This window comes from Rhipicephalus microplus, chromosome 3 (assembly GCF_043290135.1).
Source record: "Rhipicephalus microplus isolate Deutch F79 chromosome 3, USDA_Rmic, whole genome shotgun sequence".
Taxonomy (NCBI): Eukaryota; Metazoa; Arthropoda; class Arachnida; order Ixodida; family Ixodidae; genus Rhipicephalus; species Rhipicephalus microplus.
Window position 1 is genome coordinate 124,815,576 of NC_134702.1, and position 24,826 is coordinate 124,840,401.

At 45.0% G+C, this 24,826-nt stretch overlaps 1 protein-coding gene across 1 annotated transcript in view; it reads left to right on the forward strand.

Annotated features, from left to right (window-relative positions):
- LOC142802943 (endothelin-converting enzyme 1-like) overlaps positions 1 to 24,826 on the forward strand; it is an 82,281-nt gene that overhangs the window by 5,500 nt on the left and 51,955 nt on the right. Inside the window, exons 2-4 of the mRNA XM_075888027.1 lie at positions 471 to 659; positions 20,354 to 21,229; positions 22,701 to 22,838. Of these exons, the coding sequence (XP_075744142.1) occupies positions 471 to 659; positions 20,354 to 21,229; positions 22,701 to 22,838 (1,203 nt within the window). The remainder of the gene's footprint in view (positions 1 to 470; positions 660 to 20,353; positions 21,230 to 22,700; positions 22,839 to 24,826) is intronic.

Sequence of the window (24,826 nt, forward strand, 5' to 3'; positions counted from 1 at the left end):
TGATTTGACGTTCAGTCAAGGTGTACGTGTTTTAATTTACTGCATGCTTCTCTTAAAAAATAAACCTGTTTGTTTTAAAAGCAGCTACTCGACAATTAGGTGTTAGCAGATGTAAGGGACCTGGTACGAATTGTTACGAGTTTTCTTATGAAATAACTATGCATAAAATGTGGAGAGAGTCCGTATCCATTAATTGCTAACCGATCGTGTCCGTATCTAGCGATAAAGTGCATCCTGCCATGGCTCAACTAGTCAATGTAAGAGCGCATATTTTTTTTGCGCTATTGCATAGATCCCCGAAAGCAAATCTCGTGCAAGTTATAATTGTCGAAGATGCAACTGTTTCATTACTGTTCCACATCTCTTGAAAAACCCCTACTGCGTTGTCGAAATGGCTCTAACGTGACATTTTGGTGAAGTACATATTTATTAAAATGACTTCTTTTTTCCAGCTCTTGTTAACTGGACAGGAAGGAACACTAAACGATGAGCTTGACAGCGAGAACCTGGCTGACCTCGTGGGCACCAAGGTGGCGTATGACGCTTTCACTTCCTTGGCGAGTGGATACAGGGACCAAAAGCTCGCAGGGCTGGACATGTCAGCGCAGCAGCTCTTCTTCGTCAACCACTGCGTGAAATGGTGCTCTGAGGACGACTACGTAGCGTCTCGCTACGCACCGAAGCGATCGCGTTGCATAGTACCGCTCATCAACATGCCGGAGTTTTCTAGTGCTTTTAGCTGCGCTGAGGGGACACCCATGAACCCACAGGACAAATGCACGTTTTGGTAGCGAAGAACGCACCGCTATAACGACATTGAACCATTCCTTAGTCATCTTTTTGTTTAAAATGTTAGATTTTAATACAAGTACACAATACCGCATTCATGAGCTTCACGCAGTACATTTCATTGCGTGTAAGGTGTTTCTGCACGCGAGGGCAGTGCGCCGCATGCTGCCCTTCAGCCGCGTGTTTGACACCCGTGACCCAAGTGGATAGACGGACGTGCGGATCACTGTGACGACCGCGAGAAGGCGGTTTCTCAGCACCGTTAGTACTCACTGTGAACCACGCCGCATCGCTTGCGCATACAGATTGCATTCTCACATGGAAGGACTCCCTTTGTGTAATGCGATTAGAAGACCATGAAACTGAGGACTCCACTGCGGAGTGGATTTGTTCAAGTTCGTTCCTCGGGGAAATTCTTGCCTTTTATGGGCCTGTAGAAGGTGAGACCGTACCTCCTGGGCACACTGCTGTCCCGAAGAATCGAGTGTTGCTGCATTTAGGCAAAGAAGTGAATATTGTGCCAAAGCTAGGAATGAATACCGTTAAAATAGTGCCTTCTCGTTGTTTAGTGAAATCATTCGCAGATTCGACGCGGCAGTAATGCCAAAAAATTTGTCTTCAGGTTATGACGCGGTCTCAGCTGGCTTTTTGCCCCTTTGTAACACCGCCCCCCGCCCTCCCTTGTGTAGCTCCTATGTGAATCGTCACGATGAAAAAATGGAAAGCACTCAAGACAAGAGAAAAAATCCTCGTGATTACATTCGTACATAGCGAACTTGAAGAACTTCTGTGACCATCGATTCATCAGGTGAAAACTCGGCAAATGTTATGCAATGCGGATATGAATGCCGAGATGTTATCCAAGCAATCAGCAAGTAGGTGCCTGCAAAACTGGCTTTGTTTTGCTAAGCTAAGAGTTGCGATGTGGATCGCACGTCTTCTTATAAAATATGTAATTGTTGGAATGCGGCTGCTTTACAACAACGTGTAACTAAAGGGCAGCTTACACACTGTGAACCGTGTAGCTGCTTGCAAAACATGCTTTGTTTTGTAAGCCAAAGTGTTACGATCTGGATCACACGTCCTTGTGTACTATATGCAATTATAGGAATATTGCTTGTTTACGACCAACTTAAGCCACATAGCCGCCTGAAGGGCCGCTTACACTCTGAAGTGGCGTCAGAATCCACGTTACAACACAGGAGTCAGATTTGTCGCATCGAGCAGGACCCCAGGAGAGATGATCTGCATATCAAAAGCAGTAGTCGTGGGCGTATTCTGACGGTGTCGAGCAGTAGTTGATTGCAAGCTTGGCCCCAGCTTGCGGAGTAATAGGAATAAGTTTCCAATGTTAAGTATCATCGGAGCTGGTCAAAAAGAAACTTGGGCGACTTTTTGCTATTCACTGATTTGAAAAAAACTTTCAGCATACGCTCGCTTCGGTACCCTGATCATACGTGCAAAAGAATAGAAATGCACGTCGTTTAGTTCATTATGAAAAGAATTTTAATATTGACAGCAAATTTCGGAACCACGCATGTAAATGCAGGCCACCCTGGGCATGCAGCGCAACGTGCGTACTCTTTTCCAACCCCACCTCGCAGAGCTGGCTGGTGCAGAATATACTTTTTTTTACGCTGTGACGATCACGCGATCCCGATTTGCTTTGGTCAGCTACATGGAGCGAGTTGGTCCTCATCAACAACGGGTGCCACAGTAAGGACACACAAAATTGAGCAATATGAAGATCAATGCAGGACCCATCGTGTGCTTCACGCACCGGGGGCCATATTCCAAGAATGGTGCAAAAACGGCGCACAGTAGTAGGTGCAATCATCGCTCAACTAATCATCACTGTCAAGTTCAGACGTGCTGACACAGGCTGACTCCGCTTCGCACATTATTGCCAGCTTGCTTTTCTAGAGATAGAAGAAGCACGTCTGCAATGTTTGCACCCTGGTCAGCCGTGGAAGTGTGGAGCGTATTTCGTGACGTCATCACATATTCATCGCGATGCAGCTGCCTGTTTTGGTTTCAACTCGCTCCTTATTGCTTCATCAAAATTATGGGTCATTCTTTCAGTAAAATAAACCACACTAGCTGTTGCAGGACTGGTAATATTGTATGAAAATGGACCTATGCAGGACTGGCAATATCGTATGAAAATGGACCTATGCACCGAAGTTCCCTTTAAGGCAGCCATTACCCAACTAGTGGCGAAGAAGAAATTGAGAGGGACCAGCACGCCATCTCCTCGGGGCCTCTTGACTTTTGTAGTTTTTGGCGTTTGCAGCGAGAGTGAGAAAAAGAATATCAAAAAGGTAGGGTAGGCCTTGGCAAGGCCGCAGCGAGATCATGCGCGCCAATTCCATGCTAAACACTACTGCACATGGCGGTTGTGCTGTGCAATCTTCGCTGGAATTTTCTATCCTAACAATCCCCTCACTTACCCAATCACTTGATTTCCTTTGCGTAGTAGGCTTAGATATGTTTTGCCCTCTCTGTTCCTCCCTGATATCTACTTCCTCCCTCTGCCTATTTCTTTCTATCTATTTGTTTCTGTCTTTTCCCACATGTTACTCATGCATTTGTCATGCTATGTTCCTCTCGTTTCTCGGCCGTAGTAACATGCTCATATGGTCTACATGCTTCGGGCTCACTGAGACTTGAAAACGTTTCGTTACAAATAGGCAGAGAAGGCGGGGAGCGGTTCGTAAGCGGCCACCCATAAAAAAAACTTTAGGTGGATTCTTTCTTACGGAACCCATTTGGCATTGGCCGAAGCCCTTGCCTGCTCCATCGAGGCTCGTTGGGCCATCACGCCAGAGCAGCTGAGCAAGAGTGCCTCACACCCCTACCGGGAAGAGTAGAGTAAAGTGGTTAGGTTTTGAGTTTGTATCGTGCCTGGTCTGCTGAAGGTAACCACAATCGATTGATTGACTGATGTGTGGGGTGTAAAATACCAAACCACCATATAGTTATGCGAGACGCTGTAGTGGAGGGTTCCGGAAATTCGCACCACCTGGAGGTTTTGAACATGCGCCCAAAACTCAGCACATGGGCCTACTGCATTTTCACGTGCATCGAAAATTCAGCCGTTGCAGCCGGGATTCAATTCCGTGACCTGAAGTCGAGTACCTTAGTCACTAGTCCACCGCTGTGGAGCGGGTAACCACGACCTTCTTTGAATCATTAGCACGCGGGTGTGAACTCCGCCTCACTGAATAATTGTTTTCGCCAAGAAAATTTCGCTTCCTCTTTCTTTCTAGCTTTTACATTCCGTCTTTCTCTCTTTCTATATGTAATCTTTTTGCCGCCTTAGGCTCGCTGCATGGCATGCCGGACAATTTGGCGTTCTAAGAGCGAAGCAGAATAGGAAGACATTTTAAGAGTACAGGACACGCCAGCTACGCACTAAGCGCGTCCTGCAGGGCTGAAAAAGTTTTTTTCATTCCATTGGCTCATGACGGCGCTAATTTTTGTTCACGAGCAATTGGCTTCTCTCACCTTACACGACTCCGCTGTAAATATTTGGCGTATTGGAAACTGGGAGAAAGACGAGTAACGACGGTGGGTGGGCAGAGTGATAATGATCCTCAATGAGAAAGAAATCCGGAAAATAGCCTCTGAATCTACACTGGGTTGAAAGTGATGCTGATAATCAATGAGAAGGAAATTGGGAAAGGACCAGTGAATCAATGGTGGGTAAACCAGGGCGATAATGATCACCAATGAGGAGGAAGCAGGGAGTACCGCCAATGAATCAATGGTGAATAAACGGGGTGGCCATTACAATAAAAAGAAAATTGCGAAAAGTGCGAGTTCGTTGTGAATAAGCAGGATGATGATTATCATAGATGAAAAAATGACATAGCCAATGAATTAAGGTGGGTGGACAGGGTTATGGCGGTCGTCAATGAGTAGACAATCGGTAGAAATGCCTGTTATTTCATGGCGGGTAGAAGGTAGAAAGAGTGATGGTGAATATCAATGAGAAGGGTATTACGAAATCGGACAGCAACTCAACAGAGGGTAGCCGGGATAATGATGACCATCATCGGAAAGGTCATTGGGAGAATGAATGAATGAATGAATGAATAGGAAAATTGGCTGTGATTTAAAGGTGGGTAGACAAGGTGATGGTGATCATCGAACAGAAGAAAATTGTGATTTAAGGGTTGCTTGCGATTCAGCGGTTGTCACATAGGACGATCATCACTAATGAGAAGCAAATTGCTTCAAAGCGGGGTAAACAGGTAGATAATTACGAACCGTGAGAAGAATTTTGGGAGAATAGTAAGTAAATCAATGGTGTGTAGAAAAAGTTATGACAATCATTCAGTAGAAAACTTAAAAAATTGCTTTTGATTCGACGGTGCGTGGACAGGGCGACCACGTCTTCCCGGTGATTCTATTCGGAGTAGACAGAGAATTGATGAAAATTTCTCTTCGTGCCTAATGGTGATTTAGTGACCTAAATACAGCTCTGCTGCTAAAGATAATACCATTCAGGAGGAAAAAATTAAATGAGAAAACCTAGTGAAACTTTAACATTTATGACTAACTTGCTGCCCATCAGATCCGTTGTATCTGTAATATCGTGACTCCAATGGCAGCTAACCTATTTGTTCTTACATTGCTACTAGATCCGGTAGCCAATACTGCAACTACAATAAAAGTTCATGCGACATGTTTTTTACAAACAATATAAACCACTGGCATCGCTGTGTGGCAGAATGCTTCACTGACACGCAGAACGTCTTGCTGCGATTCCAGCTCGAGCCATCATTTTGATCCTTTGTGTTGGTCGGGAATTTTTGCTCCCACATAAGGTTGCCAACACCGGCACCAAATTTCCCGCGATACGTCCTCCTGAAAGGCTTTCATGTTAAAGAGAGACTAAAGTGCAACAATGACTGCGCAGTGATCGAATAACGGTACTCTGAGAACCTTGATGTGGCTATTTCACCACCATATGTTTTTAAATGAAAGATAAAAGGAAGGTGAATGTTTATTTCTTTAACTGCGAGCTACACTCTCCGCTTGTGACGTCATCTATTTCAAATATTGTATTATGTATATTACTGCCATTATTCTAATTAGGTATAATAAAACTTGCTGTGTTATGTGTACGCCTTCCTCAGTAGACAATATACTCCATTTTAATGATAAGAAACTACTTGTGAACTACTATACGTCGTCAAGATATGCGATGTAACGGTGTTTTATGCAGGGTTACAGGTAGACGTCGCCACCTGCTGTTTCTTTTCTTTTGTTTTCCCACTTATTCAAGGTCTTCCTGGAGCAAGAATGGTGTCTTTTTGTCTAGAAAAAGTCACCAACAATTACAAGAAAAACTGTTTTTCTTTTCTTTAAAATCAACAATCGTTTAGAATTCAATCTCACCGAATAACCTGTGCTGTGCAGCAGTTGTTCCACGTAAACCACTGGAACTCCATCCTCACTTGGACCCAGAAGCTTTTAAAATTTATTTTTATTTGCATCTTATTTGTAGGTCATGGAGAAGATTATTTTTCGTTCACAACCAACTGGTACCCACGCCGACAACGACAGCGAAATTTCTGTGAAATTAGCTTTTTAACCTTATCGGTTTAAAATTCAATCTCTGAACGATGACGGACGGTAAACGTTGCCCGCACCGATATTCCAGTTTGCGTCAATGGCGATAAAGTTGACCGATAATACTGTGACCTCTACAAATAGACTAAATTACCCGAAGTATAGGCACCCGGCAATGCAGTTTACGAGATCTGATGGTAGCGCCAGAACACACAGCCTAGCGAGTAGACGCAGCGAAACCGAACTTGAACGTGCATATCATTTTCTTTTTTAGTTGTGAGCAAGCGGTCATGGCTGATTATAAGCGCCCAGGAAGCGTTGTTTGCAAACGTGCCAAAAAGGGCACTGACACTTTAGCGTGTCACTGTGTTCAGCGAGCGTTTCATTTTGTTAGTATCCCTGGCGGTCAGTACCAACAATGCTGAGGCGGCCCAAAGAGCTTTGTTGCGCCCTCTGGTTCACTGTCTAGTGCCGATAATAATGTGACGCATGGACCACCTGATCTAATTGCCACCCCACCCTTTTTAGTAAATAAATGCACAATTCTGCGATGTTTTCGCTTTGTGCCTGAATGAATCTAAATAAAGAAAGTTAGGTGCTTTAATTCAGAACAATCAGGAAAATTATAATTTTCTCAATGTAAATATGACACAATTATTATTATGCACGTGGGCTTCTGTCATTAGTTAAAGAAAAAGAAGAAGGCCATCGTGGTGTTAAAGCGAGCAAGCAAGCTAGAATGGAAGGCTTCCAAGATGTTGTCCAACCAGTCTATCAACCAATTGAGCAAGATGTTTTACAGCAATGGAAGGATAAAGCTAGCAAGCAAACCAGAACCGATGGGTTCCAAGACGCTGAGACACCAACCTACCAACCACTTCAGGGAGACGCTTACCAGCAATGGGACACGTTCCCTGCAATGGAAGCTGCAAGCGAGGTAGAGTGCCTTTTCTGTGCCTAATGAGCTAGAAATAAGGCAGTTAGCCACTGTTAGATGCTTGTGTGGGTGCGCTCAGACTTAACAGTTGCATATTTCTCAACATATAAATTAGTTATATGAGTTTCCCGGCAAGTTGGTGATGTATATTTTACCACGGTGCAACTAATGTAACAAGTACTGGAGGAAGGACGAACAAAGCGCGGACTTGCGCGAGCATAGCACCGGTCGCTTAAGCATTTTCGACTAGAGATCAAAAAGCTTGTCTAATCAGCCGATGTTCACTTCTGCGTGATCTAGACTCGTTGTCACACAGAAGTCACGTCTGCTCTCATATTATGTCGCATATTTACGTCTGCTCGCACATCATATCTGATCGTGGTTGCCGCATTTGAGGGCGAGGCAAAATTTCTCGAGACCCATGTTCCTAAATTAACGTGCGCGTCTTTTGAAAAACATCTCGTGGCGAAAACTTTCGAAAACCCACCCTACAGCTTCCTTTGTGATCTCATTGTTTTTGAGCGTTGAATTGCATTATATATAGGTAGCCTACGTGTCGTTTCAGCCCAACTAATTGATTAAGAAGTTTGCGAATGCAGTCGCTGTATTAAAAGCTGAGCACTGAAGGTCAGACCCAAAAATGTCTCTTCGCGACCGAGGCGGCTTTTTGCAATTGTGTGCGGCCAGTCATGTTGCGAGTAACTTTGTCACGCAGCCAGGGATAATCGAAGGTGTAAATTAGCCTTCAGATTTCATGCGGCCCATGCTCATCGCCATACCGGATTCGCGTAGACTCAGGTTTGGTTGGTGTCGTAATAAAAGGAACAGCCGTTTTTGTCCTATTGAGTGAACAAGAAAACAGCGTGTAAGAAAAAAGATGCCATAACGAAACACACTACTCACCATACTTCAGACAGAGTGAGTAAACTCCCAATACCTCCCATACTACGCGCACTCACATGTTGATGCGCAGTGGCAGTGCCGCCTGTGATACTGGCGTCTGCCGGGCATTCAACTAGAAATAAATCAAAAAGGGACATTTCTTTTATGACGTCCCTGGTGAGCAAGGAGGATTAAATAAAAATTGCTGGAGTGGAAATGATTGCGCAGAAGTGAAGCCGTTCCTCTGGCAAGATGGCGGCTGTGGCGGCCATCTTACTAGGGGCATGATAATGTATCTTCATTCAGCGATTAAAAACTAAGCGTTACCCTCACACGCCCAACGAGTTTAATGTGGCAACTTTTCCGGGTAACATGGTGCTCTAAGTGCGTCTTACAGTTACTAGTTTTCCTTAGTGAGCCTCTAATAGGAGGCAAAGTTCTTTGAAGATTCAGTGATCCATACTCGTTTCTGTACATTATTTCGCCGGGAACAACTATCTTTTAATATACAACTAACGTAGCATGTACATAACATATCAAAGCCACTTGATCTTCAAGTGGGCACTATCAGAAAAGAGCATGTTTCCGCCATCTTGGCAGTGGCAAAAGCTGGCTTCACTTCTGCTGGCAAGGCAATGCAGGAGCTTCCACTCCAGCAATTTTTCTTTAATCCTCCTTGCTGGTGAGAGCACCACACAGAGGGAAAAGACGAATTTATATGTGTGGTTTTTCGTCTAAAAACTGCATTGTGATTACGAGAGACGCCGTAGTCAAGGGCTCTGGAAATTTCGATGACCTGTGGTTCCTTATTTTGCACTAATATCTGAGTACACTGGCCTACAGAAATTTCGGCTCCATCGAAATATCAGCTGCCACAGCCGGGATTGAATACCGCGACCTGCAGATCAGCAGCTAAAAACTTTAGCCACGATGAACGACCGCTGCAGCGCGAGAGAAAGGACGCAAAAACGACAGGAGGGGGGTTGCCTTTGAGTTCTCCTTTTCTCTTCGCGTGCAAACGAAATGTAATCGTGTCAGGTTTCCGGGTCTTTGGCTGCTTGGTTGATGTGACTATTCGTAAGATTTCGGTCTCTAGTTTTTGCCTTTCTTCTTGTATTCTGAAGGCGCTGAAGTTAAGCCATCAGATTCCTCCGTAAGACGACACTCAATCGATGCAAGTAAATGAAACTTTTTTGTTGCGCGTTTTCTAAAAATCTAAACAGAGACATACAAGTAGTGTGAAAGTGTCACTCAATAAAGCAGCTTTAATTTACAACTGAATCACGGACATAATCAGCCATCATTCAACCCGGAATATCCGAACTAATGCGCAAGTTATCAAGATTTACGAATACGAACCATTGTACTTGATTTACCCAGGTTTCTTGTGGCGGCGCACACAGTTTTCTAGCAGAACTTTAGTACAAAACAAGGTTCAAACTCGAAGGAACAAACAGGGTTGAAGTGATCAGATATTCTGCTGTAGAGAATGTCACTAGAAACAGTGTTTCGGCTGCTGGACTTGTTCACGAAGGCCAAAACTTTACCTTGACAAAGAAAAGTTGACTTGTGAAAGCTAGGACTCCAGACATTCACCATAACGATTTCTAAAACTAATCAGTTCATCATATGTATGGGAGTATTAGAAGTAACGTATTAAAAGTGATGACCTGCAAGTTTCAAAGTTTCGAACCCCGGCTACATGAATTTTATGAAAAGGAAGGAGCCTGTAATTGATTTACATCATTGGAACTACATGTAAAAAGTAAAAGAAGCAAAACCTATGTAGCCGAGGCAATATAAATATATATGTCTGTCATTGAACGCAGTTTGTCGACAGCAGCTTGACCAATTCGCTAACTCACACTGCACACCTGACAGTCCTGCCAGGCTTGCAGAAAACTCGTGCATTCATGTACAATTTATACCTGCTGAAATTTTGAGCCAGAATACTTGTGCTCACAAGTTGTCAATAGGACACCTGGAACACCTTCACGTATCTAGAACTGCCGGGTTAGGACACCATAGGGCCACTAAAAGCGTGTGTTGCTCAGTATAGCCATCTTCCTGAATGTATGTTTGCCTTGTTCAGCATAGATCAGTGTGGCTTCCATTCTCTGCAGGCGAAAGCGCTTTATGTTTTATCTTTCCCGTACATGGCGCGCCAACCCAGTGAGTTGTTCCCAGTGAGTGGACCCAGGGAACCCAGTGAGTGTTCGCGAAGCAACTTGTAATGTCGCTGAGCAAGTGGCGAGAGAGAGTGGTAGCAAGCGCTACAAACTCAAGTCAACAACTTCCCGAGCTTTGCCTGAAATGAAATTTCTAAAATTGACTGAAAATGACAAATAAAGAAGAATAGTTCTTTACAGCAATACCGAATTTCTTGTGAGGCCCATAAATGCGAACATACAAATCAAGCCCACTCCGGTCAACCAAATGTCCAGCAAGTGCTACGAGCGTGCATGTTCTTTGCAATGAGTTTCCACGGCCTGCTTGAGCTTCGTCATGCTTTTTACCGTGTTAATTCGTTCGTGATGCTTATTAAATTTATCAACGAGATGCTCCACGAATGTATACTTGAGTTCAACTTATCCCAATAGTTACAAGGTTTGCGACGTACTTGACGCAACCGGCACCAGTCATAGGCGCAAATCAGCCTTTCACAACCGATTGCAATGCCACGGAAGCGCTCATGCGTAGGAAAGAAAAAAAAAACATATAGGAAACGGGAAACTGAAATCTAGTGTGTGAGCTCTATTGCAACAGTGGTCTTGGCTACTGTTCGCGGGTTCGACCTCGGCCGTGGTGGTCTTATTCCGATGTAGACGACATAGTAGAGGCCCGTGTACTGCGTGATATCAGTACGCGTTAAAGAGCACCAGATAATCGAAATATCCCGAGCCCTTCGGCATCTCTCATAACCATATCGTAGTCCTGGGACGTAAAACCTCAAATATTTGGAAAGGGAAAAAGCAACCAACCGGGTGGTTGCCTTCTTTTTCATTTCTAATGACAGTTCACCATTTGAATGATGGTAGATTCTAAAGGAACGGCTTTACCATGCAGCAAACTTTCCTTGAGGACAGCGCTTTTAGAGTTTAGCTGGATAGCGTTTACGAGGCTTACGTGCCCCAAATCGGATGATTCCACCTATCGGAGGGTTCATAAGTTAAAGGAATGATGCCATCAAGTTTGTGGCATGCGTGTTCTTTGCTATAAGCGTTTCCTTCAGCTCCAGTAAACATGATACACACACCAAGATTCGTGTATTTTCGCTAAATAATTTAATATTGCTCTACTAATGTGTACTTTTTTCAGTTTTGGTTTCGCGGTGCTGAATTTCGCAGTGACGTCGATGAATAGGTGGCTTGGTCACGTGAGTACACAAGGCTGTGACGCACATCGTATTGAGTTTCGTCTGTACTCATACACACGTGCCGCACCAAGCACAAGCATAACAAACGCGCTCACAGTCGCCATGGCCAGCTGCAGTAGCATCGAGGTGGTCGCAAGGCAAAAGGCAGCAAAAAGGGAACAAAGCGTTTATATTGCAATGCACCAGCCACATTTGAAAGAGTGATGGACTCATTGCTCCAAGGGTTGAAGTGGTCCACCTGCTTGCGGTACCTTGACGATGTTATTGTCTTTTCGCCCACATTCGACTCGCATCTTGATCGTTTGACAGCTATTCTGGACGTTTTCCGCCGAGCCGGACACCAGCTTAACGCCTCCAAGTGCCACTTCGCTCGTCGTCAAATTTCCGTGCTCGGTCACCTTGTCGATGCCAAAGGCGTGCGTCCAGACTCAGAGAAAATTCGCGCACTCACGAACTTTCCCGTTCCGAGGACCACAAAGGATGTCCGCAGTTTTGTGGGGTTGTGCTCATATTTCAGACGCTTTGTCAAGGACTTTGCGAGCATTGCACGCCTCCTCACAGCCCTCTTGAAGAAAGACGCCTCGATTATCTGGGGCCATGACCAAACGTCTTTGTTTTCGCAACTTACGACACTGCTTACAACGCCACCAATCTAGGCTCACTTTAATCCATCAGCTTCAACCGAGGTTAACACGGACGCCAGTGGACACGGCATAAGAGCTGTGCTATTGCAGCAACAACCAACGGGGACACGACCGTGTTATAGCCTACGCAGGCCGACTGCGATCGTCAGCCGAGCGCAACTATTCCATCACGGAGCGCGAGTGCATCGCCCTTGTATGGGCGGTCGCCAAGTTTCGTCCATACTTGTACGGGCGCTTATTCCGTGTTGTCAAGGATCATCACGCGCTTCTGGCTAGCCATCCTGAAGGACCCCACGGGACGTCTCGCTCATTGGGCTCTACGTCTTCAAGAGTACACGTTCTCTGTAATGTACAAAACAGGGCGATTACATCAGGATGCGGATTGTTTATCCCGCTACCCTGTTGACGAAGCAACCAATACTGACGCTATCACGGGCGTTTTTTCCGTGTCGCAGCCGTTGAACGTTGGCGAAGAGCAACGTCGGGATGCTTTTTTACGAGCCATCATTGACAAGCTGGAGTCGACGCCTCGCGACCCATCCCTACGAATGTTTTTGGTCAAAGACAGGATCTCATATTGCCATAACCATGATTCCTTCAGATCAGACTTACTTCCTGTCATCCCAGCGCACCTGCGTTCCACTGTCCGGCATCAACTTTATGACGCTCCCATGACGGGCCATTTGGGCGTTTCTCGCACATACGATCGGTTACGACGTCGGTTTTTTCGGCCTGGACTTGCCCGCTCTGTTCGACGCTATGTCGCCGCTTGTGAGCCTGGTCAGCGTCGCAAAACACCGTCTGCCCTCTCAGCCGGCTGCTTTCAGCCGATTGACGTTTTCAACGAGCCTTTCTTTCGAGTTGTTCTCGACCTGTTGGGCCCTTTTTCACTCTCCACAGCCGGAAATAAATGGATTGCTGTTGCCACAAACTACGCCACGCGGTACGCAATCACACGAGCACTCCCGACCAGCTTAGCTACCGACGTTGCGGACTTTCTGCTGTACGACATAATATTAGTGCATGGTGCTCCCCGTAAACTTCTCATCGACCGTGGCCGCACGCTCTTATCAGCTGTCGTTCATGAAATCCTGAGGTCTTGCCATACCAAGCACAAATTTACTACTTCGTACCATCCCCAGTGAAATGGCCTCACGGAGCGCCTTAACAGGAACTAACCGATACGCTTGCCAAATACGTTGCGCCAGACCACCAGGATTGGGACATTTATTTGCCGTATGTGACGTTCGCCTACAATTCATCTCGTCACAGCACCGCCGGCTATTCGCCCTTCGACCCAACCGGGACCCAACTCTACCCTTAGACACTTTACTACCTGCGGCCACTGAATATGCTGGGGAAGCCATTGCCCGCGCCGACCACGCGCGCCAAGTCGCCCGTAATCGTCTACAGGCTTCACAGGCGCGCCAACAACAGCTCTACAATTCTCACCATAGGGACGTGCACTTTTCTCCGGGTTCCATCGTGCTCCTCTGGTCACCTACTCGGCCTGTGGGACTGTCTGAAAAACTGTTGTCGCCCTACACTGGACCATTCCGTATCGTTCATCAAGTGACAGACGTCACGTACGGGATTGTTCCAACCAACCCAGCAAAGTCATCGTCAGCTCCAAGCGACACCGTTCACGTGGCTCGGCTAAAGCCCTATTAAACCCCTTCAACATCATCTGCGTAAATTTAGCACCGGGACGGTGCTTCTACCACCGGGGGTTATGATACATAACAGCCGCTAAACACGGCTGCATGAAAGAGGAGGACGAAGTGAGTTTTCGTTTGATGCTGGCCTGGCGCCGTCTGGCTCGTCGTGTTCCGTGCGCTGTAAATATATCATTAAACAAGTTACTCGTAACATTATTTACAACGTATATACAGAGCGTGGACTTAAAAGCCACCCGACGGGATGCGTTTGCCTTTAATAAGCGCCGAGATGCTGCTGGCGGATGAGACAGCCTCACTGTTGGAGGTGCGCAGCGTCTCTGAACGACGCGTCGAGTGCCTTTTTGAAAGCACTCAGGGTCCGTGACATACGCACACAGTGTCTTTGCAAGGGACGCCAGTACACTCGTAACAGCAGGCATGCTAGTTCTCTCTTTGCTCACAAAATGCGCTTCGGAGATGGTGGAGGTCACCCACCTCACTACAAATCTGGTGTGACGTCACGACAACTGCCGTAGCTTCTCTTATTCTGAAACGTCAGTGTTGCTGCGCAAGCTATATGCCTAGATCATGAGAGTGAGCATTCAGCTACACTTTTAGAAGTGAGTTTGAAAAATTGGCCCCGTATTTGCATGTTACACAACAAATATCGTCGAAAGACGATAGTGTTGCATCTGGAGAGAGTGAACAAAACGTTTATTTGATGTTTTGTGCAAGAAAATCGGTGAATGGTATTCTGGAGGCGCTGCATTAGAGTGCCTGGAGCATGCAGCGGAGGCGATTGAGTGCATCAAGTCACGTCACATGTCAGGCATGAGCGCCATCTGGCAGTTGTCTTGGAAAACGAAGTCTCAGAGGTGACAAGATGTAGAACGCAGAGTGACAGATAGGTGCCACCACCGTGTCGCCTTAGCAAAGCGTTGGAAACACGGGCCTTTCGCACAAGCGTTGCATGGCCCGAGCTACGTGATAAACGCTACGATCCTTAGAATTTCTTATGTATGCCTTGTCTAGTAAAAGATATACATATAAAATGTTGACGTGCTGTTGTGGTGCCTCAGATATGCGCAATTATTGCCTTTAAATGGACAATCGCAAAAGTATAAACATTAAACCTTGGAGCAATATTGGTGGGTGCTGCAGATGGTCAGCCGTTTGGAGTATCGGCCGGTCTCTCCGGTGGCTTTGAGGGTGCCGTTCAGGGTGAGCAAACAGACAACTGTACAGACAGACAGACCAAATTTTCTGCGTCGAAAGTCTGCAAGAGAGACAATCGTCTCTAATATATTTTACGCAGTTTTTGTGTCTAGCTCTTTGTGTGGTGAGTCCTTGCATACAAAGAAAACCCACAACAGGCTTAGAATAGCGTCGAAATTTGGTGTCACCATACCTTTGAAGAACAGTGAAAATGAAAATAAAAAGAGAATGTTTGCCTGTGGTACGGCATGAGGCATTGTTACATATTTAATTTATATAACTGAGAGTAAATAAGTAGGAACCACTCACCAAACGCGAAAACACTTATGTTGCTGATTTGTTACCATCTGTCTTCCAGTTAGGTCTAGAGAAGTTCGAAATGGGAAGCAATCTCCAAAACACGTTAGCTTCTTCGTGATACTCGGTTATCGAAGCTAACTGAACGCAAGCGAAGCCATGTTAAGCCGTCGTTTGCTGCGATCAAGGTGAATCTTTCTACAACTACCCTATAATCACTTCGAAGTGGGCTTCAGAAAGCGCCACAATGATTGCTTACATCACGCTAACACGGAAGCGTTAAATTCAAGAAATAGCGCGCGTACCGTAAGCGGTGTAGGTAGCGTACGTATCTGCGCAGGCACACTTTGATCCCGTTGCCGCGGTATGCCCGCTATCCCGCTTAGCCCGGCAAACTATAATAATTTCCGCCACTTAGCAGGTTCCCGCAGGACTCTTGGAAAACCTCAGATAATTGTACTAAGATGTTAGCGCGAGCTTTTGCACGTTATTGGCGACATTTAAAAAAGGAGTCGCAGTAATATTTTTCTTTCTGCCTGACACATATATTTAAATTTCTAACTTTGTATCTCGTTTTCATGCACAGTGATAATAAATTATCGGCATGGTATAATATAATGCTAGCGTCATTCTTTATTGTATACTATGGCACTTGTGAACACGCAGCCTACAATCATAAGAAATAATAAAATAGCACTGCACAGCAGTATACAGCGCTTATAAATGAAGCGGATTCAAGTTTTGGTTGATTTAGGAGCACTTCTTTTTGAAATATAGACACTGCATGCGGTGAAGATTGAAACGACGTGGGTCCGGCGTATCAGACGGTAGCACACCAGTCCAGAAGCGTCTGGGAGGCACACGTTTTCCGGGCACCCATTTAACATTGATATTGTCTAAACTGAGCTCCCCAGAGGAGACAGCAAACAAATAACTTGGTTTTAGGTTGAAAAAAAGTCAACAAGAAAAGCAAGAAATTGGGAGGTGGAACAGAACAAACAGTTTACTGCTATCGATGGACGCCTCCGTGGTGAGACAAACTAGCACAACTTGAAATTTCTTTGACGTCTGCCAATTTTCCCACCAAGTGCATTCTTGTACCGCAAGCGCGGGTGCATGCACGCACGCATTTGTTTGCATTTTAAAAAAAAAGGGAGTGATATTGCGTCGGCAGTGTATGCTGGGCACGTGCTATAGACGTCCAGCATTACGTTACTTCGTAAAGGAAAATTTGGATTGCTGGTATAGTGCGGAAAAACCTCTGCGTCGTATCAAGGTAGACGCACACTACCTGCACACTACAATCTGCCTTGATGAGTTTCAATTATAGGAGAAATACAGCGGATGCGTGCTAGTGGTTATCATTATAGATCCCTGCTTGATTTCAAATTTCCCACACAGGCCTTTCTCGTTCCGCCAGCGTACGAACTCCCCTTGCTACCACCAGCAGAGAACGTTGAGGGAAATACCCAACAAGTGAACAACCGGGGAAGTACAAGCTGGTTCTGCATAGTATTCTGCCTGATCGCTGTGATGCCAGGGCTCTTGACCAGCGTGGTTCTGACCTCGTATTACCTGTCCGCTGATTCGGCATTCGAAACTACTCCTGAGGTAAGAGCTCCTTGTACCTTTCACATGCCAGACTTTCCGAACAACTAGCGTGCAGATCCAAAGTACAGATATTCAGTATATGCGAAGCAAATGCGTCAACTTATTACTAAGCAGCAGTTTATGGTCTTTTGTACCAGTACCTCATGATCGACTGTCGCGTTTTCCGGTACACGTTCAACTTTGAGCGTCCGCGCTATTTGTAGACATCGCTTGACTTGCTTTTGCTGTTTCGAAAACAATAACTCTGTGTCAGTAAACCATCACAAATAATGTTCGCTGATGTACAGTTCAAGAGCTGTCTATATTCCGCAAAATATATATTTCCGGCGTTCTTAAAGACTTCAATGTGACTGGTCAAACTTTGAAAATGTATTTCATATTGGCTAGCTACTCTAAGCTTGCCAGTGACTTGTGATAGGCTAATGTTCGATGCTGAGTTAAGTCAATCATCGCATAGTGGGAATTTTTAGCGGCACGTTTTTACCACTAGTGCAATTCACAGAATTCACACGCAATAATCACCCGCATAGTAAGCCTAGTGTATCTGACTATGTAGCACAATGCGAAATATTGGTGTGTATAAAAAATAATTGGTTATGTATTGGGTATTTTGAGAGCTCTGAAAGGCCCTTTGGGCAGTCGATTGTATTTTTGCACAGGCTTGTGACGTGAAACCATTCAGTGAAAGCACTGGGAACGTTCGAACTTCTTCAGGAGAGATATGCAGAAAGAAGCAAGCACGAACATGCCCTAGCCCCTATCATGCGCAATTGCGTTCACGTTGCCTTTCGAAAGAATGAAAACCTGCGAAAACTGCGTTGTTGTAAGTTAGGTCGGATGCGAGACTGTCTTCCTGTTTTAAATAGCGAGAACAGTCAATCCTCTGAGATGTATTTGCTAAATGCTTTCGAACTGTACAGTTGCATACACGTTGACTGCCAGAGGCCTCGAATGCAAGTGCTTAGAATAAATTGAAGAATGATATCAGATTTCCGCGTGACTGGCCAAAGTAAAGAGCTCAAAAATGTGATTTAAAAATTGATTTAAAAATAAAAAAAATGCACCAAAATGCACCGTCAGTGTCGACGGACGAAGGCTTCGCCCCACTCATTTTCAATCAGCCCGTTCGTATTCTGTGATTTTTCAATTTAAAAGCAGGTGAATAGTGCGTGAGCGAAACCTATATTGCACTTTAAAATGCCGAGTTTCCATTTCTTTCTCACCTGGTTTCAATTTTTTTGGTTGTTGTGGTGGTGCTCCTGTGGATGTTTGTTGATGTCTAAAAGTGTGAATGTTCTTTATTAAGGCCGGACCGTGATTCGCGCTCGTCCTCGTATGTTCTGTCACCTTTAGTTACGCTCTCACGCTGATTTCTAGGTCAAAACACCTACGCGTTCAACAATCAGCTCTTTTGAAGTTCCTGTCAAGTGTCGAGCAGGCCAGAGTATCTTGAGGTCAGCTAGCCTCTTCCGCTGTGAAATTCTGTCATATGCTCACTTGTGCACGGCAATGTCATCGTCAATATAACTACCCGATGAACCACTTGGGTAGGAACACATTTATCATTTTAACTCGGAGCTGTCTCTATCAAGGTGTGGAAACAATATCGCACAACTCAGTGACACGTTCATGTTGGCCGCCATTGCCTTCAGAACAAGTGATTGCAGGCAGTGCCCCCAAGCAGGCAGACATGTTAAAGGAATTAGGTCATGCCGATTTCAAATCCGCTTGGTCAGTTCTGGCGGAGCTACTTTTCCTGCTCCACGAAATGACTTCCACACTTGATACGCTCTCACTCACTCATTGGAGCCCGCTCTCTGTCATTGGAACGCAGTTGCTTCAGAACGAGCAGAAAAGCTTCATCTAACTTTGCTCGCGAAACTCATCACGAGAAAATAGCACAATAAACCATGTTTACACGAATTATTTCAGCTTAAATAGCCTTTCAATACGCTATTCTAATTAGCACATTTATGCATGATATAAAAAATATTCGTGACAGTCAAGCTTGTGTAGTAACCACCCATGCACACTCTGTTGTCCAATTTCGCACATTAGGATCATTATTTGTGATTTACCTCTGCATAAAAAAATTCAGCAGATCCCACGTACCTGAGAACCAACCTTGTGCGAAGAATGCGGAGTGAAGGACACTGTTGTACTTCTTCATTGAGTGCTTCAGCATGAAATGACGCTAAATATATGTACAAAGGTTGCACGCGCAAACGTAAGTTGAAAAGTGGCAGATGTTTGTATAACCAGTTATTTGCACTTGAAAAAAAATTACGTCAACTGGAACACGCGTATTAACAACACCAGAAGCTAATGCGAAGCGCTGATGCTCGCAAGGATGCTTGATTGATTGATATATGTGGTTTAACGCCCCAAAACCACCATATGATTATGAGAAACACCGTAGTGGACGAGTCCGGAAATTTCGACCACCTAGGGTTCTTTAACGTGCCCACCAATCTGAGCACACGGGCCTACAGCGTTTCCGCCTTCATCGAAAATGCCGCCGCCATAGCTGTGGAATTGATCCCGCAGGTCTTGAGATTGATTTTCGATCTTGCAACCTGTGGGTCAGCAGCTCCTGAGGATGCTTGCCATCGACACTGCTACATAAATCAACTTCAGCGCATGCCAACTAACCACAATTGACGTTAACTTGATGTGACGGCTGTATCAAAGCAGTATATATGTAATGTTCGTAAAATTGGGTAGGCACCACTGCAATCACTATTGATGTTTCACGAAGATTACCGTCTGTCGGAGAATTAGTTCGGAGACCTGGCATAGCTCTGTGATAAAATGCTTCATTTATGCATAATGCTTGGATTCTATTCCAGCTGGGACCCTGACATTTATTCTTTTCGTTTGTCGGGTTGATCCTACTGGTGTCGGGCATTTCTTAATGCTCGCGCGTTAAAATTGTCCATGTGTGGCTCTCGTCATTCCTGGCTAGATACTGTTTATCACCTGTGGCACATACCAGTGGCGTATACCCGGCCATGGGTATGTGCTACTCTCTTGCGGGAAATGTTTGATGACGTACAAGACGTGATAGTGACATTATTTATGTCTTGACCAGCACGTGATATTCGGCAATTCACCTTACCCTCCACTGCTAATTTTGGTTCACGCCAAGTTAAGGGGGTGATCACAAGAGCATCTAAGCGTAAGTGGCTTGATAGGTTTATAGACAAATAGATACGCTCAAAGTCGTCAAAGTTTGCTAAGAAATGCTTCACATTTCAAATGCAGCGTGATTGTATACACCATAGAGCCTATACTATATAAGTCTACTACCTTATTTAAAGATCACAATTTTTGGTGACTATTATTTCACGTTTTTAATGAACAGGATGAGCTGGGGTCAGGATCATCTGGCTCATCCGGAGGCGATATTCTTGTACCTGTGTTTAGAGTGCTAACGCCACCGCCACCGTCGGTCACGAGCGAAGGTCGGATAACAACGTTAGATACTACTGCCGGGCAGCCTGTCACAATCAGGCCTACCACAGTATCTCTTACGACGCTTGGGACGCCACCTGCAACGCCGCTTATACCTGTGGCTACTACTGTACCGGTGACTACAGCCTCCGTACTGGGGACTACGAGAACAGTACCAATAACGACGAGCTTTGTACCGGTGACCACAACCACTGTGCCAGTGACCACGACCAGTGCGCCGGTGACCACGACCACTGTACCGGTGACTACGACCACTGTACCGGTGACTACGACCACTGTACTGGTGACTACGACCACTGAACTGGTGACTACGACCACCGTACCGGTGACTACGACCACTGTACCGCTGACAACAACTGCACTGCTGACCAAAACAACAGTACCGGTGACTACGCCCACTGTACCAGTGACGACAGCCACTGCGCCGGTGACAGCGACAACTGTATTGGTGACCACGACAACTGTACCGGCAACTAGAACAGCCGTCTCAGTGACCACGACAACTATACCGGCAACTAGAACAACCGGCTCAGTGACTACCACACCTGCTCCGGTTACTACGATGACCGAACCGGTGACTACGACGTTTGCTCCGCAGACTGCTTCACCATCTGAAGCCAATTCCACCATTTGCTTGACCGAACAATGCCACTTAATGGCACAGTGGCTTCATCAGAAGCTGGACGCAAAAGTCGACCCTTGTAAAGATTTCTACAGCTATGTATGTGGCACGTTCAAGGGGCCAGGACCAAACGCTTTTTCTCAGGTAATTCACTCATTTTTACGTTTGCGTTCTGGAGAGCTATTAGTGTGATACGCTATTTTTATGATATTGACTTAGAAAAAAGAAAGTAAATGGTTAAAAGTGCGCAGTCATTATCAATACACGAGTCACCATTTACTGTGGTTATTTCTGCATTAGAGCTTCATCTTCGAAAGAAAAGCCAACGTCCTCTTTAATCTTATTTTCAGATCTTAATTGAGCATTTCAGTGTCCTGCAGCTGCCTCATGCAAATTCGTTCAACTGCTAATATTCCATGACTCCCAGTTAGGAGCAGCCGATAATATAACTTGTGCACAAAATTATGTAAAAACACTTTCTTCGGCTGTCCATTCTTTCTCCCAATTGTCGTCTGATTTTTTTACACACGGTATTTTTGTCTGAGGGCACAATTGCCGTAATATACTACATTTGCAACTTGGGTTGCTGCATTTTTGTATAACGGCCATCATTTCACGACTAGTATACATTTGTTTCTGAAGTCCTTGGTAGATTATGCGTACACTAAAACAGATTATTTGCCATATTTCTATACACGCCGCATATATTAGACGTGAGCATGTTTCTTGCACAGTTGAAGTGGGAGAACATTCTAACAGATAATCCTGCTTTGAATTTATTATTCACTTCCTAATGCAATGAATTGACTAACACGAATGAGAAAATGTAGCACACTTTCTTATTCAAAACGTGGGTGTATATGTTTGCGTGATACTAAAGGTATAGCGCCCTAGATTTCTTTCTAAGTAGTGACAGACCATCTTTTAGCGGCACCTTCTTAATACACGATACTTTAAATATTGAATATGCAGTTGAATGCACATTTTGGCATGTGGGCTCTTAAGTCCTAGCGCGCTGGAGCGTTTCGGGACACAACGCGAAAATTGTCGAGGACCGCGATATTGTTTTTCATTTCTTGTCGGTTTGTTTGTTGTTGCTTGCGAATAATACCAGTCGTTACACTAGCTGCTGGTAACCATAAGGAAAGGACGGCTCGAACGCCCTTGTGAATATTCTTTCCGCCTGGGTCTTGCTTGGCTAACATATGGTCGCCATATACAAGTGAGGAGAAGATTTCTGTACACCTCAATTCTTTGCATGCTCCACTGTGGAGTGGCCTTGTGCTACGTGATTTCAATTACTGCCGCACAAGTATAATTGTCGCTTTAAAAAACATAGCGTCATCATGGAAAGAATAAAATGCGTATTCATTACATCATTCCCTATTCATTGTTCGTGACGGCAGGAAGCCTTAGGTTAGGGACTTCTTCTCCAGTAATAGTAGCCACGATATTGCATGCCAAACCACCAACATCATTTGGACGCATGCCCTAGCGGGAAATTACGAAATACGTTTTACCACATATGGTTCTTCAGCGTAGACAACAGTCCAAATAAACCTTAACTTCACTATTGCGTACGGTTCATAGAATAATGTTTACTGCACAATTTCAGGTTCGAAGGTTTATGAAAAGCAGCATTATAGGGGCTGCCTATGCTGCACATATTCCAGCGACCGGACAGAGCTCATGGCAAAAAGCAGTTGGAATATTCCAGGCCTGCATCTCCCTCGCAGAAACAAAGCGCAGTGAGGTATGTGTTAACATTAGTTTCCAAGAGAAAGAAGCAGGCTATTTTGAACTCCGAATTTTTGTAAGTGATTTGCGGGAACCAAAACACGCGCACTATATATATATATATATATATATATATATATATATATATATATATATATATATATATATATATATTGTGATGTGATGGTGAAGGCAACCTTTAGTAGGCCCGGAAGACACGATGACGCGACCACGCCCAAGGCACAGAACTCAGACAAGCCAAGTCCCCACAGCAGATGAAGATGACGACCACTCATGATGATGAATTTGTGTAAAGAAAGTAGATGAGCTTAATGAATGCCTACACTAACTCCCCCCCCCCCCCCCCCACGTGAAAGCTGTCAGCCTGACCGCAGTTCTTGGCCGTAGTTTAAAGCGAAGATGAACGCCGTATGAAAGGCTTCATGCGGGATACGTGGACTATTTCTGCTGCCCTGTAGCGGCGGTCCGTCGGAAGAAGAACGGCTGCCACACGATAATTCACAGGAGACGTTTGCTCCAAGACAGTGTAGGGGCCAATGAAACGTCATTGAAACTTCTCGCACAGTCCGGGAGTGCGAATGGGTGTAAAAAGGAGGACTTCGTCGCCAGGGCTGAAAGACACGGCACGATGAGAGGCATCATATTCAAACTTGCGATTTTGTTGCTTGGCTTCAGTGTTGATGCGAGCCAGCTGGCGGCAATGAAGTAGACGAGACACGTATTCTTCACTTGAAGATGAACATGGTTTGACAGGCGCAGAGAAGAACGAAACATCGAGGAAAGAAGAAGGGAAGCGACCGTGGACGAGGTAGAATGGCGAGTAACCGGTTGTGCGCTGTACAGAGGTATTATACGGAAAAGTGACAAATGGCAAAATGGTGTCCCAGTTTCTGTGGTCGGGTTCGATATACATCGCTATCATATCTGACAGTGTACGATGAAAGTGCTCAGTCAGGCCGTTCGTCTGAGGATGGTAACTGGAGCTTGTTTTGTGTGTAATGCCGGATGCCTTGAGCACTTCTTCAACGAGTTCTGAAAGAAATACTCTTCCACGGTCGCTCAGAATTACACGAGGAGCTCAATGTCGAAGGATTATTGCTCGAAGGATGAAGTCGGCCTCTTCCGAAGCGGATGCAGAAGGCACGGGAGCTGTTTCGGCGTAGCGGGTCAGGTGGTCGACAGCTGTAACTATCCATCGATTGCCCGTGACAGTCATAAGAAGCGGACTATACAGGTCAATGCCAACTACCTCGAATGGTTGCAGGGGAAACGGGAGCGGTTGTAATTGTCCACTTCTAGTCGATGTAGGTAGCTTGCGACGCTGACAAAGGGTGCATGAGGCAACGTACAATGCCCACAATATATATATATATATATATATATACACATATATATATATATATATATATATATATATATATATATATATATATATATATATATATATATATATATATATATAATCGAAAGAAGTGTACACCAAAAGGCTCGTTTTGCCGTGTTTTGACACAATATTAACGAGAACTAAAAGACAATAATGCCAATGATTGTATAGGCCAAGTTATAAGAACCAATGTAATGTAAATAAGAAGAATGAAAAGTGGGTGAAAAATTAACTTGCCGTGAGCAGGAATCGAATCTACGACCTTCTAATTACGCGTTCGATGCTTTAACCACTGAGCTACCACCCAGCCACTTTACTTCGTTTTATATGTGAATTTAAACGTAAGAGTGTCAGTCAGCGCCATCTGTAGCCATAACGGCGAGTGTGGAACACCCTTTTATGAGCCTGTGTGGCCTCACGTAGAACGTGAACTTATTACGAGTGGGCAGCTGACCAATAGTCTCTCGTATACAACCTAACGGCTCCAACACTCCCAGTACGAGACCCTCGTTAAAGAATAAGGGAAAGAAGTGTACACCTAAGGGCTCGTTTTCCCATGTTTTGACACAGTAATAATGAGATCTAGCAGCTCAGTGGTT